The sequence below is a fragment of the Carcharodon carcharias genome, chromosome 23, assembly GCF_017639515.1.
Source record: "Carcharodon carcharias isolate sCarCar2 chromosome 23, sCarCar2.pri, whole genome shotgun sequence".
Lineage (NCBI taxonomy): Eukaryota > Metazoa > Chordata > Chondrichthyes > Lamniformes > Lamnidae > Carcharodon > Carcharodon carcharias.
In genome coordinates, this window is record NC_054489.1 from 52,141,003 (window position 1) to 52,159,561 (window position 18,559).

Here is an 18,559-nt window from a genome sequence, read left to right on the forward strand (position 1 = left end):
GTGCTTGAGGGCACTGTGAGAAAGCCCTGCTCTTGCTTGAATAGTGTCATGAGATCTCTTATTTTCAGCCGAACAGGTGGATCATGCCTCCATTTAACATCTCATCTAAAGAACAGCACAACCCACTTGCTGCACTGAAATGTCAGGCTAGAACATGAGCTCAAATCCTGCAATGGGTTTGAACCCCCTACTTTTTAACTCAGTGCAACACCAAAACTATTACTATATGTTGTATTATTTGTCATAGAATTTTAAGACATAACCTGCACACTGTAGGCAGTACATAAGAACATAAGAACGAGGAACAGGAGTGGGCAATTCAACCTCTGGAGCCTGCCCCGCCATTCAATATGATCATGGTTGATCTCATTTCGGCCTCAACTCCAATTTCCCACCCTCTCCCCATAACCTTTCAACCCGCTACTAATTAAAAATCTGTCTATCTCCTTAAATTTATTCAGTGTCCCGGCATCCACTGCACTCTGAGGTAGTGAATTCCACAGATTCACGACCCTTTGAGAAAAGTAATTCCTCCTCATCTCTGATTTAAATCTGCCATCCCTTAGCCTAAAACTATGGCCTCTCATTCTAGAATGCCCCACAAGGGGAAACATCCACTCCACGTCTACTTTGTCTAACCCCTTTAGCATCTTATATACCTCAATTAGATCCCCTCTCATCCTTGTAAACTCTAGCGAGTATAGGCCTAAACTGCTCAATCTCTCCTCATAAGACAAGCCCCGCATCTTTGGAATCAACCTAGTGAATCTCCTCTGAACCGCCTCCAGTGCAACTACATCCTTCCTCAGGTAAGGGACCCAAAAAAGGGGATCAGTATATTGAGCTGATCTCCTTTGTAACACTCCACACTTCAGTATTTAAAAGCAGAATGAATATTAACCCATTTAGAGGCATATCTAAATCAAGAAAGCCTGTAGTTGTAATTAGGTCATATAAAAATTATAAAATGCTTCAATGGGACTTATTTTAGAACCAAAACTTTGCACAAGATACAACAGCCACATAGACACCTGCTGAACACACAGCACTTCATTCTAACCCACTGGAGGAGGCTTAAACAAGGAGATGTAATCTTAAAATTATAGCTTGGCTTATCAGAAGGGCAGGAAGCACTTCTTCACATAAAAGGGTAATGGAAATTTGGAATTCACCCCAACCTACCCCCGAGAAAGCTATTTTTCAATTTTAAGTCGATGGACAATTTCAGAACTGTGATCAATATTTTTTGTTCAATTGTTTTGTGGGTAAAAAACATTGGAAGATAGGAAATAAGAGTAGGACAAAGCAACTCACTTGATTGGTGCCCCACCCACCACCTTCAACATTCACTCCCTCCACCACTGACACACAGTAGCAGCAATGTGTACCATCCACAAGATGCACTGCAGCAATTCACCAAAGCTTTTTTGACAGCAGCTTCCAAACCTGCAACCTCTACCATCTAGAAGGACAAGGGCAGTAGATACATGGGAACTGCATCACCTGGACGTTCCCCTCCAAACCACACACCATCCTGAATGGGAACATTCCTTCAGTGTCGCTGGGTCAAAATACTGGAACTCCCTTCCTAACAGCACTGTGGGTGGAACTACACCACATGGACTGCAGCGGTTCAAGGTAGTGGGCTCACCAACAGCTACTAAAGGACAATTAGGGATGGGCAATAAATTCTGGCCCAGCCAGCGACGCTCTCAGCCAGTGAAAGAATAAAATAAGGAGTATGCCATTTGGCCCCTCTCGCCTGCTCCAACATTCAATTAGATCATTGTGATCATCTACCTCAATACAATTTTCCTGCATTATCCCCACACCCCTCAATGTCTTTAATCTCTAAAAACCTACTGGCCTCTGCCTTGAACATACCGGACTGAGCCTCTAGAACCCTCAGGGGTAGAGAATTCCACAGATTTACCACCTGCTGAGTGAAGAGATTCCTCCTCATCTCAGTCCTCAATGGCCAACCCCTTATTCTGAGACCGTGTCCCCTGGTTCTAGACTCCAGCCAGGGGAAACATCCTTCCTGCATCTACTTTGGTGAATCCTGTAAAAACTCTGTATATTTCAATGAGATTGCCTCTTATTCTTCTAAACTCCAGAGAATGCAGGCCCAGTCTCCTCAATGTCCCCTCATAGGACAATCCCACCATCCCAGGAATCAGTTTGCTGAACCTTTGTTACATTCCCTGTATGACAACGCGTAGCAACCTCCATGGCTATCGACTTAGGGATAGGTGCAAGGGAAAGAGGCGAGAGAGGAGGAGCAGTGGAAGCCAAGGATAGGGGCATCGCCACAGGTTTTCTATGTACAAAACATTTAGGGACATCTGAGTCAGGGAAGAGTATCCTCTGCGGTCATCGTCGCCAGGAAGCAGTCTGGGAAGAGTATCCTCTGCAGTCACCGTCGCCAGGAAGCAGTCTGAGGAGAATGCCCTCTGCAGTCACCGTCGCTGTGAAGCAGTCTGGAAAGAGTATCCTCTGCAGTCACCGTCGCCGGGAAGCAGTCTGAGGAGAGTGTCCCCTGCAGTCACCATCGCCGAGAAGCAGTCTGAGGAGAGTGCCCTCTGCAGTCACCGTCGCTGTGAAGCAGTCTGGGAAGAGTGTCCTCTGCAGTCACCGTCGCCATGAAGCAGTCTGGGAAGAGTGTCCTCTGCAGTCACCATCGCCGAGAAGCAGTCTGGGAAGAGTGTCCTCTGCAGTCACTGTCGCTGTGAAGCAGTCTGGGAAGAGTGTCCTCTGCAGTCACTGTCGCTGTGAAGCAGTCTGGGAAGAGTGTCCTCTGCAGTCACTGTCGCTGTGAAGCAGTCTGGGAAGAGTGTCCTCTGCAGTCACCGTCACCGTGAAGCTTGTCTGGGAAGAGTGTCCTCTGCAGTCAACGTCGCCGTGAAGCAGTAGGAATTTTTTTTAAAAATTGAAAAACTAATCAAATAAAATAGAGATGCAGGGCCAGGCCATTTGTTGTAGCTGCATGATGTGGGAGCTGGTGGACCCCATTGTGGTTCCTAGTGACTACATCTGTAGCAAATGTTGGTTGCTCGAGGAACACCGGCTCAGAGCTGATGAGCTGGAGTCTAAGCTTCGGACACTGCGACACATCAGGGAGGGGGAGAGTTACCTGGACACTGTTGATTCCTACTCTCTGTTTTCCATCCGTTAACAATTCTCAATCCATGCCAGTATATAACTCCCCAATTCCATGTGCTCTGATTTTGTTTGCTAATCTCTTGTGTGGGAATTTATCGAAAGCCTTTTGGAGATTCAAATACACCACATCCACTGATTCCCCCTTATCTATTCTGCTAGATACACCCTCAAGAAATTCCAACAGGTTTGTCAAACATGATTTCCCTTTCATAACTCCACATTGACTCTGTCCAGTGCTACCATTATTTCCTAAGTGTCCAGTTATCACATCCTTTATAATGGATTCTAGCATTTTCCATATTACTGATGTCAGACTAACAAGTCTGTCATTCCCCATTTCTCTTTCCTTCCTTTCTTAAATAGTGGGGCTACATTTGTTACCTTTCAAACTATAGGAACCATACCAAAATCTATAGAATTTTGGAAGCTGACTATGAGTGCATCCACTATCTCTACAGCCACCTCCTTCAACACTCTGGGATGCAGATCATCAGGTCTGGGGGATTGATCAACTTTCAATTCCATTAATTTCCTCAGTTTATGGAGTTACGATATAGATCAGTCATGATCTAAGTGAATGATAAGGCACATTTGAGAGGTTAGATCTGTATTATTCAATTGAAAAATTAAAAATCTTGTTAATGTCAGGACTCCCCAGCCTGCAGTGCACAGAACAGAGATGCCTTTGAGTTTTCTGTAACATCAAACAACGGATTAACAGTTTAACCTAATCTTATCCAACAGTAACAATGACATACAATATAACCTTTCTAGAGATTTGCTGACCTGCAAATACCACCTCCAATACCAATGCCCAGGACCCATCAACATTTTCAGGGTCAAATACAACAAACACAGTAAGTGACAAACTATCCTGTAGTTAAAGAGGTTATCTCTCTGGTCTGGTCTTATTAAACAACACTTAAATGAGGCATGTTCTCAGGTCAGATGAAACTCAAAAGGGGTCATGTTGATGTCACTGGCTGTACCGTAAGTAGCTCCTCCATTTTTGCATTACATGTTACCTTTGACACTATTGACTAAACCATCCTCCTCTAATGCATCACCTCAGTTGTACAATTGGTCTGGCAGTCATATCAGACTTCCTACTCCTGCAAAGCTACTTCTAAAGTCCTCAAAGGATATAGTGGGGGTTGGTGGGGGGGAGGTTGGAGGAGCAGGGGGGAAGATGGGAGTCGGGGGTGTTGGGGGGGAGGGTTCTCCTGGCATTCCACCAATATTTATCACTCAAGCAACACCTAACCCAAATGATCCCTTCACTTATTTCATTGCTATTTGTGGGTTCTTGCTGTGTGGAAGGTGCTATATAAATGCTTTGGAAGTTCTTTTCTTTCTTTACACATTCCAACAGAAGCAGAAATGAAAAGGAAAGGAGAGCCTAGAGATCCTCAGGAAGTGGGATGGCCAAAAGACTGCTTGCACAAAAATTCCCACTCCATTGGCTGTTTGGCACCCCAACTTCAGGAGGCAATGGTTTCAGGTCATTTCATTGTTGCCTTGCACTGTTAAAGCTCCCAGATTTAACATGGCGAACAAAAACCATGAATGGTCCAGAGAACTCTTAATGCCTTGGACAGAGTGAAGCGTCATTGGTCCTGTGCTGACCCACTTAGAATTTTACAAGAGCTGATTGGTAAATTGAACTGGTGCTCATGCACATATGGCATCAATCAATCTCAATGTGGGTTAAAAGTCAACAAATAGGAGTGTAGGGCTAGATGCTGACTGTCATGGATTCACAAAGAGCAATGTTCCCTCTAACTCCTTTTTGTTTTGTGCAGTCTGTTGAATTGCATGGTGTTCTGGTTTGCTGCTTTGCACCAGCGCAGCTTGAAAAGAACATAGGTAAATAGCCCTTAGGCATCAATAAGGTCAAACTGAATGAAGCTGCAAAGATTTAATATCATCAGTAAATTATTAACATGTAAAGATGATTTATTAATTTTGTTAAAGTGGTCATCAATATGATCATCAATAAAAAGACTTAACCAAAAACCAGCGTCATAGTGTTCTGAAAAGTGCGTATTAAAAGGGCATATTAATAACATAAATAACCTAGACTAAGATATGACAGTGTAGGCTGTGTGCCTGGATTGCAGTATGTGGAAATATGCGGAAAGCAGGCCTGTCCCAAGCAAATATGCGGTAAATGTCTCCAACTTGAATTTCTCCAGCTCAGGGTCAATGAGGTTGAATATGATTTGAAGGCACTCTGACCCATAGGAGAGGGGGATTAGTATCTGGACAGTTTGCTGTAGACTTCGGTCACACCTCAGAGAGAGGTACAGGTTCAGAACGGGTAGGTGGTGTGACTGATAGTGTACAGAGTAAGGGGAACTCAGGTAAGATAGAGAACGATGAACTGCTGAAACTGATCCTACTCAACAAGTTCAATGTACTTGCTATCTGTGAGGAAAAGACTGTAGGAAGGATGGCTGGAATGCAGAGAATTAATATCAGGAGACTGTCCAAAGTGAGGAGGAGGGGGAGGTTTATTGCTACAGTTGTAGAGGATTCAATAATTGTGGGGGGGGGGGGGGGGGGGGGGGGGGGGCGCAGATAGCATTTTTTATGAGCAGGAAGAAGAGTACCACAGTCTATGTTGCTTACCTGGAACCAGGGTGGGGGGAATCTGGAACCAGCTTGATAGGATATTGGAGAGGGAGAAGGGGAAAGAGAGGATCCAGTCATTACGATCCATGTTAGGAGCAAAAACATATGGAAGAGTAGGCAAGAGATCTTGTTTGGAGAGTACAAAGAACTAGGATTGAAATTAAAATATCTCAAGGGTTATAATCTCCAGATTAATACCAAAAAATGAGTAAATTGACACACAGGTAAGCAGATTAGGGAGCTAAAGATGCAGATAACAGTGTGCTGTAGAAAAGAGGAGTCTCCCTTTCATGGAACACTGGTACCAGTCTTTTTCTTGTGTATGACATCATATAGCTTTTATAAGTCTAAGTTCAAGTTGGACAATCAACTTACAGCACTGTGTGTTGTTAGGTGATCGCTTTGAATTTTGAGGCAAATTTTCATCGGCCCAATTCATTCACGATGTGATGAACAGTCTGATTTGGGTGACTCGTCACAAGTTGGGCTGTCCTCGAAATTTCATTTGTGGAAAGGATATGATGTTCCTGTATGGAGAGTGCGGATCCTGTTGAGTGTAGACCTCTGTTTGAGGGAGATCAAACCCTGGAGGTTCTACTATTGGACAACTCACCAGATTTTTGTTGCCAATATCAGTTATCAGCCCAGAGGTTGCGCTATCTGTTCTTTTTGTCAAAAGCTGTGACGCTTATAGAAAGATTTGTGTGATTTGAGTTGATTCTGAAAGGTAGATTCTGAAGATCTTCGTTGATTAGCAGTTCTGGGTCGGCTTTAATACAGTCAAACACGTCAAGCGTTTTTGCGTTCCACCACACATCAGGAGATAGGATATCAAACAGATCTGGGAGCCATTGTACAGGTGTTGATTTAAGCATGCCACTGGTGATCCACATTGGTGTGTTGAGGACAGTGTCCAAGCATTTTGTGCGGCTATGCTCTGCCCATACAGAGGAGCAGTGTTCTGCTGAACAGCACTGCCACCAATATTGGGACAGGGAGGAACTGTACTCCAGGGACATACTCCACCTGAAGTGGGTTGGGGCTAGGGTCCTAGCAGAAAGGATAAATAAGGTGATCAAAAGTGGGATGGGGTGGGGTGCAGCGCAAGTAGAAAAGATAGTACGTGGAATAGTTCAAAGAATAGTTTAAAAAAAAGAAAGGCAGTAACAGCTGGAAATTGTGCTTTAGGCACTACAGGTAAAGGGAAAACTAAAACAGTAGAAATAAGAAACTTGACAGTAAAACATTAGTTCAGGTGCATAGGTTATGGTGTGTGGCCCAAATTAGCATTCTTTATAAAATACACAAAGTGCAATTGAATGAATTCAGCTGCAAGTTCAACTTAGTGGATATGACACGATAGTCAATACTGTGGCGTAGCTCAAGGTGGTCAGAACTGAATATATACAGGAAAGATAGGGAGGAGTAGCCTTATTGATTAAGGACAAAAATTACTTTGATGAGATTAAATAAGTACGTTGCAAAGACAGATTGGGTTTAATGGGGGATTTTAATTTCCATATAGCTTGGAATAAGTAGACGAGTACAGTATAGTTTTCTGCAGCAATAAGATTTGTAGCCAATAGGGGCATGTCACATCAGATTTAATAATGAATAATGAGCTAGATCTAGTTAACAGCCTAATGGTGCATGAACATTTATCTAATAGCAATCATCATATGATCGAATTCAACTCAGTGCACGAAAGGAAGAAATGTGAAACATCTAAGATTCCAGATTTAGGTAAGGTTGAATTCTACAGGAAGAGGCAGAGTGCCCACAGTAAACTGGGGAACTCTGTTCACGGTAAAATAGAAAATCAGTGGAAGGTGTTCAAAAAAATAATGTGATATACTCCAAAGGGGCAAGAGCTCTACTTGCCAGAAAAGACAGTCACCAACAACTAAAAAGAGGTAAGAGACAACATAAAACCGATAGAAACAGCATTCAAAAATGCAAAAAATAGCACAGATATGAAGCGTAGCAAAGGGTGACAAAAGAGAGAGTGAGTCACAAAAGGGGGTATGAAAAGAAACTTGCAAGGGATATCAAAATCTATTTCAATATTTTTTACAATGATATTAAGAAAAAGAGGGTGGTCAATAGTAAAGTGGGCCCCTTAAGAACTGATAAGGATGATATGATCATTGAAAATAGGGAAACGTCAGACATAGTGAATAATTGCTTCACGTCAGTATTTACAGCAGAGAACGAGGATAGCATGCAAACATCTCAAGGAAACTAATATTGAATCAGGGTCAGGGAATTGCCAAAGTTTTTAGTAAAAGAACAGTAATGACGAAAATAATGGCATTGAAGAGTGACGAATCCCCTGAATGGATGGCTTCCATTCCAGGATTTTAAAAGTAGATGAGAATATTGCAAGATTATGGCTAGTGCACTTGCAAAGCTCCTGCAATTAGGGCATCTTGCTTTAGATTAGAGAATTACGCATGTCACTCAGCTATTTAAGAAAAGTAAGAGGGGGAAATCAGGAAATTATAAATCAGTTAGCTTAACATCTGTTGTTGGAAAATTAAGAGAGTCAATTGGGATTGCGTGACTAAACAATGCAAAATTTTCAGCTGATCAAAGAGCCAACATGAATTTGTAAAAGGTAGGTCATGCCTGATCAAGTAGTGGACAGGGAAATGTCTATGGATGTTATTTATATGGACTTCCAGAAGGCATTTGATAAAATTTAGCCAACAGTCTCTTATGAAGTCCATGGAACTGAAGGCAAATTACTGACCTGGTTATAAAATTGACTGAGCAACAGGAGTCAAAGAGTAGGCATAGTGGGCAAGTACTCTATTTAGCAGTCGTGTCCCACAGGGATCTGTAAAGGAGCCTCAACTACTCTCGTATTTATTAATAACATGATGATGGGATAGTAAGGCACACATACAAAACACAAAGATGGGCGGTATTGTAAACAATGTATATTGAAGCATAAAATTACAAAGAGAGACTGACAGATTAAGTGAACGGACAAAACTGTGGCAATGGATTGCAATGCAGAGGGTTACTCGCTCTGGACCTAATAAGGATCAAACAGGATGCTTTCTGTGAAGAGTGAGAAACACTGGAGGTCCAAAAAGACTTGGGGATCCAGGTATATAGATCATTACTTTCCATGAACAGGTACAGAAAATAATTCAAAAGGTTTTCAGAATGTTGGTCTTTATATCTAGAGGACTAAAACATGAGGGGGTAGAAGTAATTCTTCAGCTATTTAAAGCTCTGGTTAGACCACACTTGGAGTACCATGAGCAGTTCTAGGCACACTTAAAAAAGGCTTTATTGGCCTGGGAGGGAGTGCAGCATACATTTACCAGAATGATACCTGCAGACTCCCAGGGTTAAACTGCAAGGAGAGATTATACAAGCTAGGGTTGCATTCCTAGGCATTTAGAAGATTAAAGTTGATCCAAGTTTTCAAAATATTAAGGGGAACAGATAGGATAAGGGGTAGATAGAGTGAAACTATTTCTGCTTGCTGGGAAGTCTAGGAAAAGGAGGCATAAAAGTTAGTCAGGCCTTTAAGCAGTGAAATTAAGAGAAACTTCTACATGCAAAGGGTGGCAGAAGTTTGGAATTCTCTTCCCCAAATAGCAACTGATGCTAAATCTGCTGTGAATTTCAAAACAAAGGTTGATAGATTCTTGTTGGTCAAAGGTATTAAGGGGTAAGAGGCAAAGGTATATGGAGTTAAGTCAAAGGTGAGCCATGACCTTATTGAATGGTGGTGGAACAGGCTCAAGGGAATAAATGGCCTCCTCTTGTTCCCATGCTCTTGGTTCTGAGGAAAATTTCCTAGCCAGAGAGGGCCAAACATTAAAATTAGTACAGCGAGGTCTTCAGATCCTGCATTCAAATTTCATGCTTTTCCCAGAGCTGCTCCAACAGTAACATAGAACAATATTATACCTCATCAGCACATCTATCCTTCACTTCATTTCTATCCTTAAGGTCTCGTAAACCCAAGTAGTATCATAAATCTGGAGTCATAGAGTCATTAATAGCACAGAGGGGGGCCATTGGGCCCATCGAGTCTATGGCGACTCATCGTATGGCAATCCAGTCAGTACCACGGCACAATTCTATCCCCATAACCCTGCAAGTTTATTTCCTTCAAGTGTCTATCAAATTTCCTTTTGAAATCATTGATCATTTCTGCTTCCACCACCTCATGGGCAGTGGGTCCCATGTCATTACCACTCACTGAGTAAAAAAGTTCCTCCTCACCATTGCCTCTGCATCTCTTGCCCAAAACCTTAAATCTGTGCCCCCCTAGCCCTTGTACCATCAGTTAATGGGAACAGTTTTCCCTTGTCCAAACCTGTCATAAACTTGTACACCTCTATCAAATCTCCCAACAATCTCCTTTGCTTCAAGGAGAACAACACTAACTTCTCCAACCTAATCTTGTAGATAAAATCCCCCATTCTTGGAACCATTCTGGTAAATCTGTGCAACCTCTCAAGGAACCTCACATCATCCTAGTGTTGTGACCAGAACTGGATGTAATACTCTAGTTCTGGCTTAAACAGAGCTTTATAAAGTTTCAGCATAACCTCCCCACTTTTATATTCAATATGTCTATTTATGAAGCTGAAAATCCCATATGCTATGTCCTGCCATCTTCAAAAATCAATGCACATGCACCTCCAGGTTCCTCTGTCCCTGCACATTCTTTAGAACTGTGCCATTTAGTCTATGTTGCTTCTCTCTACTCTTTCTGCCAAAATACAAACTCACACTTATTATTAAATTCCAACTGCCCATTCTGCTAGTGTATCTATGCCCTGTTGCAGGCAATTCATATCATCCTCATTGTTTGCCACTCTTTCGAATTTGGTATCGTCAACAAATTTTGAAATTTTACTCTGTACTCCAAGATCCAAGTAATTTATGTATATGTAAAAAACAGTGGTTCTGGCACTCACCTTTCATGAACACCAATGTATACCATCTTCCAGTCTGAAAAGTAACCAATTACCACAATTCACCGTTTTCTGTCCTTAAGCCAACTTTTTCCCCCCAAGTTGACACTAACCCTCCTAATCCATTAGCCAAAATTTTGTAAACCAGCCTTTTAGATGGTACTTTGTCAAATGCTTTCTCAAAATCCATATGGACAACATCCGCTGCTTTCCCTTAACGTTCTGTTACTTCATCAAAAAATTCAATTAATCAAGCATGGTCTACCTTTCGCAAATTCATGCTGGCTCCACTTAATTAACTCTTCTTAATTCTTTCTCTGATTTTTGTTTCTAATAGACTTGTAGTTATTAGAACTATCTTCTTGTGACTAAAGGTATCAAATTTGACACTCTCCAATCCTCTAGCTCCTCTCGAGCATCTAAGGAGGATTGGGAGATTATGACAGGCCCTTACACTATCTCTGCTCCCACTTACCTTAGCAAATGGGATGTAAGCCATCCAGACCAGGTGACTTATCCTCTCTAAGTGTAGCCAGACTTTCCAGTACAACCCTCACCTCAATTTTTACCCCATCCATTAACTCTATCCAGCTTCACTTCTATTTAATATTTTATGAGCTTCCTTTTCCTTAGTTAATGTCAAAGCAAATACTCATTATAGCTTTGCCTTCTGATGTGTAAGTATATCACCCTCTTTGCCCTAATAAGACCCATCCATCTTTTACTAGATGCTGACTATTTAAATGCTTGAAGAAGATTTTTGGGTTCCTTTTTAAGTTGACTGCCATTCTATTCTCATATTATCTCTTTGCCAGTCTTATTTTCCTCTTCAATTCCCCTCTCAACTAATCACAGGTGGCTAGCAACATGAAAATGGAAATGAGAGTAGTCCATAATATTTGTAACGTCAGGAATTTCAACATTCCTGCATGGAAGGAGGACGATATATGAGAGATGTCCAGGCTCTTACCTGACACTGTATTGGCGTTGGCTGTGTGTATTCAGACTTTCGGATCTGGTGCATCAGCTGCTCATCAAAGCCGAAGTGAGCAAAACTACTGCAAGGTTTTGGAGGGTCAGCACCAGAGACCTGCAAAGGGAGACACTCAGTTATGTTAAATACAGTTTAAATTACGTGTATTGCAAACAACTTCAGGTAGACAATTTTAGAACAAATGTTTTTGTGATCTTGATGATTTTTTTCCTCAACTGCATGTTTGTGAGCATGTTACACTTCCATAGGCTGTGAAATTTGTACACCAGAAACAGTGAAACACCAATTCCAACAAGACAATAAACAATATTCAATGCAACTATTTGAGCACTGTACAGGCATTATTACAAACATGTACCTATGCAGGATGCCAAAGGGCAGATCTGCACTATTCAGGCAGGGCCATCAGCTCTCTGCTGCCAATGGGAATTATGTTTTAAAAGACTGCACTGTGGTGCAGCTGTATTGCAGTAAGTGCAAAGCACAGGTACACCTGAAGGTGGTCTCTCACAATTTTGCCAAATACATTTCAGATGACTTTATGCCTGAATTAAGTTACAGTAAAAAGTGCTTCACTTCAACATAAACTTAGTAGTGATACACCACAGCTAACGATGATCAGCTAGTGTTGTGGTGAAATTGGGAACAGAAAAATCAAATCGCACAGGGTGCCCACTTCCCTTTTCATGTTGGATTTTTTCCATAATTTGCTCTTTTTATTCCTTGTCCTACATTGTTGCTCATGGCCAACACAAAGGACTGGGCACAGGTACAATGCCTCCAGGGCGATGTTTTTTAAAATATATATGTATTCTTGGAATGTTGGTGACCCTGGCAAGCAGCATTTATTGATCACCCATAGCTGCCCTAAGGGTATTAAGAAGCGAGCACACAACACGTAAGCCTAGTCACACATGGATCAGATTGGGGTTGGGTGGCAAATTTCCTGAGGACATTAATGTCTTTAGTGAAATATAGTCAGTTTTACAGGGCACTGGTGAGTCCACATATGGAGTACTTTGTACCATGTTGGTCTCCTTATTTAAGGAAAGATGTAACTGTGTTAGAAGCAGTTCAGAGATGGTTTACTAGGCTAATGCCAGGAAAGGGCGTGTTGTCCCATGAGGAAAGGTCGGACAGGTTAGGTTTGTATCCGCTGGAGTTAAGAAGAGTAAGAGGCGACTTGATCAAAACCTTTAAGATCCTGAGGGGTCTTGACAGAGTAGATGTGGAGAGGACATTTCCTCTTGTGGGAGAATCTAGAACCAGGGGTCATGGTCTAAAAATAAGGGGTCACTCATTGAAGACAGAGATGAGGAAAGATGTTTTCTCTCAGAGGATCGTGCCTCTTTGGAACTTCCTTCCTCAAAAGGCAGTGGAAACAGGGTCTCCGAATATTTTTAAGGGAGAGCTAGATAGACTCTTGATTAACAAGGGGATGAAAGGCTATTGGGGGTAGGCAGGAGGGTACAATCAGATCAGCCATGATCTTTTTAAATGGCAGAGCAGGCTTGAAGAACCAAGTGACCTACTCCTGCTCCTAGTTCGTATGTTCAGTTTCTAGTGCCAGATTTACTGAATTCAGTTTCACAACTAGCCAGGGTGAGATCGGAACTCATGACAGCTGGTTTGTAGGTCCAGTACCAGTCACAAGGGTGCTGTACCAACTCTCACTTTCAACACCCACTCCTAAAGAATGGGCAGTGGGGTTTAACTAGCATTGTGGAATGGTGACCTATCATGGAACCAACTTGTTAAGCTCATCATCATCTTTATCTTGTTACAAATCTAAATCTGTTTTTTGAAGAGTTAATTTGTTCAAAAAGTTCCTTTAACAACGATAAAAGATTTTTTTATATCAGAATCACAACAGCGCAGAAGGAGGCCATTCGGCCCATCATCTTTGCACCAGCACTCTGAATGAGCAATTCACTTAGTGCCATTCTCTCCTTAACCTGGGTAACTTTTTAGCATGGACTTCATCCTAGGGTCTTAAAAGAGGTGGCTAATGAGGTAGTGGATGCTTTGGGGTTAATTTTGCAAAATTCGCTAGATTCTGGAAAGGTGCCATCAGACTGGAAAATAGCAAATATAACCCCTCTCTCTATTCAAGGGAGGAAAGCAGAAAATGGGAAACTATAGGCCAGTTAGCTTGACGTCTGGCTTGGGGAAGTTGTTAGAATCAATCATTAAGGAGGTTATTGCTAGGCACTTAGAGAAACTCAAGGTAATCAGGAAGAGTCAGCATGGCTTTGTGAATGGGAAATTATGTTTAACCAATTTATTGGGGTTCTCTGAAGGAGTAACATGCGTGGTTGATAAGGGGGAGCTCGTAGACGTGCTGCGCTTGGATTTCCAGAAGGCATTTGAAAAGGCGGCACATCAAAGATTATTGTAGAAAATAAAAGCTCATGGTGTAGGGAAAGATTGGCTGGCTGGCTGGCAGAAAACAGAGTTTGCATAGATGGATCTTTTTCTGATTGGCAGGATGTGACGAGTCTGAGCTGGGGCCTCAACTTTTTACAATTTATATCAATGACTTAGATGAGGGGAGTGAAGGCATGGTGGCTAAATTTTCAGATGACACAAAGATAGGCAGGAAAGTAAGTTACGAAGAGGACATAAGGAGATTGCAGACAGATATAGATGGGTTGAGTGAGTGGGCAAAAATCTAGCAGATGGCTTATAATGTTGGAAAATGTGAAGTTGTTCACTTTGGCAGGGGCAATAATAAAAATAGTATTTAAATGGAGAACGGCTGCAGAATTCCAAAATGCAGAGGGATCTAGGTGTTCTAGTGCAATAGTCACAAAAGGTAGTATGTAGGAATAGCAAGTAAGATGGCCAATGGAATACTATCCTTTATTACAACAGGAATTGAACATAAAAGTAGGGATGTTATGCTTCAGTTAAACAGGACATTGGTGAGACCACATCTCGAATACTGAGAGAGTTTTGGTCTCCTTATTTAAGGAGGCGGTTCAGAGAAGGTTTACTAGATTGATACCTGGAATGAGGAAAGGTTGGACAGACTGGGCTTGTTTCCACTGGAGTTTAGAAGAGTGAGGGGTGACTTGATTGAAGTCTATAAGATCCTGAACGGTATTGACGAGGTGGATGTAGGAAGGATGTTTCTTCTTGTGGGTGAATCCAGAACTAGGGGTCACTGTTTTAAAATTAGGGGTCGCCCTTTTAGGACAGAGATGAGAATATTTTTTTTTCTCTGAGGGCTTTGCGACTTTGGAAATCTCTGCCTCAGATGGCAGTGGAAGCAAGGTCATGGAACATTTTTAAGGTAGAGGTAGATAGATTGTTAGCCAAGGTAATCAAAGGTTATTGGGGGTAGATGGGAATGTGGAATTTGAAACACAAACAGATCGGCCAAGATCTTATTGATTGACAGAGCAGGCTCGAGGGGCCTAATGGCCTACTCCTGCTCCTATTTCGTATGTTTGCAACCCTGCAAATTCTTTCTCTTCAACTTCCCTTTTCAACTTGAGCAGGCTTCAAAATACAGCTGACCTTCTGGAAGATCAAAAGAAAGAATCTAATCATATTATACCTGAACACAGAGCGCTCAATGCAGCACTGGTTGTTGATAATAGAAAATGGCCAGGATTTTCCAGTCCCCCAAATTCCCTCCCAAGGTCAATGGACGTTTGATAAAAGCAAAAAACTGCGGATGCTGGAAATCCAAAACAAAAACAAAACTACCTGGAAAAACTCAGCAGGTCTGATAGCATCTGCGGAGAGGAACACAGTTAACATTTCGGGTCCGAATGACCCTTCAACAGGACTAAGTAAAAATAGAAGAGGTGAAATAACCAGCTTATATTTCACCTCTCTTCTATTTTTACTTAGTTCTGTTGAAGGGTCATTCGGACTCGAAACGTTAACTGTGTTCCTCTCCGCAGATGCTGCCAGACGTGCTGAGTTTTTCCAGGTATTTTTGTTTTTGTGTTGTCAATGGACGTTTGGCTGCCTATCCGAATTCTCCGTCCTGCTTGCAATAGATCCCACTGCAGGCAGGTCTGGAAAATCCCAGCCAATGATTCTATTCTCCAGCGCTGACATTGTTCCCCATGGCACACACAAGCAAAGTGTTGGTGAAAGAAACTGAGTGACCTTTTGTTAAACCCAGAGTGTGTTGCAAAATGGAGCTGAAATTACATCAGATCAGAACAAGCAAATTAGAGCTGTACAGCATGAAAGCAAAATACTGCGAATGCTGGAAATCTGAAACAAAAATAGCTGGAAAAACTCAGCAGTCTCTTCCCACCTACATCTGCGATTCCTCTGACACCCTACATCACATCCACAATTTTCAGTTCCCTGGGCCAAACCGCCTCCTCTTCACCAAGGACGTCCAATCCCTCTACACCTTCATCCCCCACCGGGATGGTCTGAGGGCCCTTAGCTTCTTCCTCAAACAGAGGCCCGAACAATCCCCATCCATCACCACTCTCCTCCGTTTGGCTGAACTCGTTCTCTCACTGAACAATTTCTCCTTAAACTCATCTCGCTTCCTCCAAATAAAAGGTGTGGCTATAGATACCCGCATGGGCCCCAGCTATGCCTATCTCTTTATGGGGTATGTGAACATTCCTTGTTCCTACTCAGGCCCCCTCCCAAAAATCTTTCTCTGGTACATCGATGATTACTTTGGTGCTGTTTCATGCTCTCGTCGGGACTTGGAAAAATCTATTAATTTTGCTTCCAATCTCCACCCCTCCATCATTTTCACATGGTCCATCACTGACACTTCCCTTTCCTTCCTTTACCTCTCTGTGTCAATTTCTGGCAATAGAGTGTCTACCAATATTCAATACAAGCCTACTGACTCCCACAGCTACCTCGACTACAGCTCCTCACACCCCGCTTCCTGTAAGGACTCCATCCCATTCTCTCAGTTCCTTCGCCTCCGTCACATCTGTTCCAATGATGCTACCTTCAAAAACAGTTCCTCTGACATGTCCTCCTTCTTCCTTAAACGAGGTTTTCCACCCACGGTCGTTGACAGGGCCCTCAACCGTGTCCGGCCCATCTCCCATGCATCCCTCCTCACAGCTTCCTCTCTCTCCCAGAACCATGATAGGGTCCCTCTTGTCCTCACTTATCACCCCACCAGCCTCCGCATTCAAAGGATCATCCTCTGCCATTTCTGCCAACTCCAGCATGATGCCACCACCAAACACATCTTCCCTTCACCTCCCCGGCAGCTTTCCGCAGGGATCGTTCCCTCCGGGACACCCTGGTCCACTCCTCCATCACCCCCTAAACCTCAACCCGCTCCCATGCAACCGCAAAAGGTGCAACACCTGCCCCTTTACTCCCCCCTCCTCACCGTCCAAGGGCCCAAACACTCCTTCCAAGTGAACCAGCACTTCACTTGCACTTCCCTCAATTTAGTTTACTGCATTTGCTGCTCCCAATGCGGTCTCCTTTACATTAGAGAGACTTAATGCAGACTGGGTGACCGCTATGCAGAACACCTTCGGTGTGTCCTCAAGCATGACCCACACCTCCCTGTCGCTTGCCATTTCAACACTCCACCCTGTTCTCATGCCCACATGTCCACCCTTGGCCTGCTGCATTGTTCCAGTGAAGCTCAACGCAAACTGGAGCAACAGCACCTCATCTTCCCACTAGGCACTTTACAGCCTTCCGGGCTTAACACTGAGTTTAACAACTTCAGATCATGAACTCTCTCCTCCATGCCCGCCTCCTTTCTGATCCCCCTTTTTCCAATAATTTATTCTTTTTAATATATTTTTCTTTTCCCGCCTATTTTTAAATTTATTTCAATCTATCGTTTTATCTCCACCTTTTAGCCCATTTCGAGCCCTTCCCCCCGACCTCACCCCCACTAGGGCTATGTCACTTGCTTGTCCTGCTTTCTACCCTTCATGTCACCATTAGCATATTCTTTAGATAATATCATCACCGTGAACACCCTTTTGTCCTTTTGTCTATGACAAATCTCTTCTTTGCCTCCACCTATCACTGGCCCTCTATCCAGCTCTACCTGTCCCACACCCTCTCAACTAGCTTATATTTCACCTCTTTTCTATATTTCCTCAGTTCTGATGAAGAGTCATATGGACGCGATACGTTAACTGTGTTCCTCTCCGCAGATACTGTCAGACCTGCTGAGTTTTTCCAGCTATTTTTGTGTTTGTGTTAGAGCTGTACAACAACCTGATCTGAAGCTGGATATGGCATCTTTCAAATATGCAAGCTTGCATTATTCTTTATCACACAATATGATTGTGCGGGGATTTAATCCGCTTGGCAGGTTTGGTTTCACCAGAAGCATCATTCCTGCTGGAAAAATACAACTGATAAACTCATGATTGAAATGCAGGGTCTGAAATGCAGTTTATTTCAGTGATGATTAACAGGGAATATAATCTTTACACAACATGACCATTCACATGATGCTGTAAACTGGTGAGAGGAAACCTTCAGCAGTTTTGAGTTCTAAGTTGAGGTGCTCACTTTAGGCAGAGGGAACTGAAAATTTTAATAAAAATAACATCAGAATTTAACTAACTGCCTGTCAACATAATAATACAAAGTATGAGTAGATGAAATTCCAAACTTACTCTCAAGTTCAGTTTCTGCCGGAGTTCAGCTAATGGTATGAGTGAAAGTTTCACCAAGTCTTCGTGTTCAATGTAGAAATTCTTCTCAAATGGCTGGTACTCGATCTAAAAAGGAGTTATAAATTACTAGCACCACCTGGCTCATTTCAACAGGATGCTTAAAGTGACAAATGACCAAAATCTGAACTATATCTTTTGTAAAAAAAAATGTTCTCTTC

At 42.6% G+C, this 18,559-nt stretch overlaps 1 protein-coding gene across 4 annotated transcripts in view; it reads right to left on the minus strand.

Moving 5' to 3' along the window:
- Nucleotides 1-18,559, minus strand: part of ddx42 (DEAD (Asp-Glu-Ala-Asp) box helicase 42) — a 108,008-nt gene that overhangs the window by 40,450 nt on the left and 48,999 nt on the right. For all 4 annotated transcript variants that reach the window (XM_041173396.1, XM_041173395.1, XM_041173397.1 and 1 more), the window contains 2 exons: nt 18,342-18,446; nt 11,713-11,832 (listed from right to left, as the gene is read on the minus strand). In XM_041173396.1, coding sequence (XP_041029330.1) covers nt 11,713-11,832; nt 18,342-18,446 — 225 coding nt within the window. The remainder of the gene's footprint in view (nt 1-11,712; nt 11,833-18,341; nt 18,447-18,559) is intronic.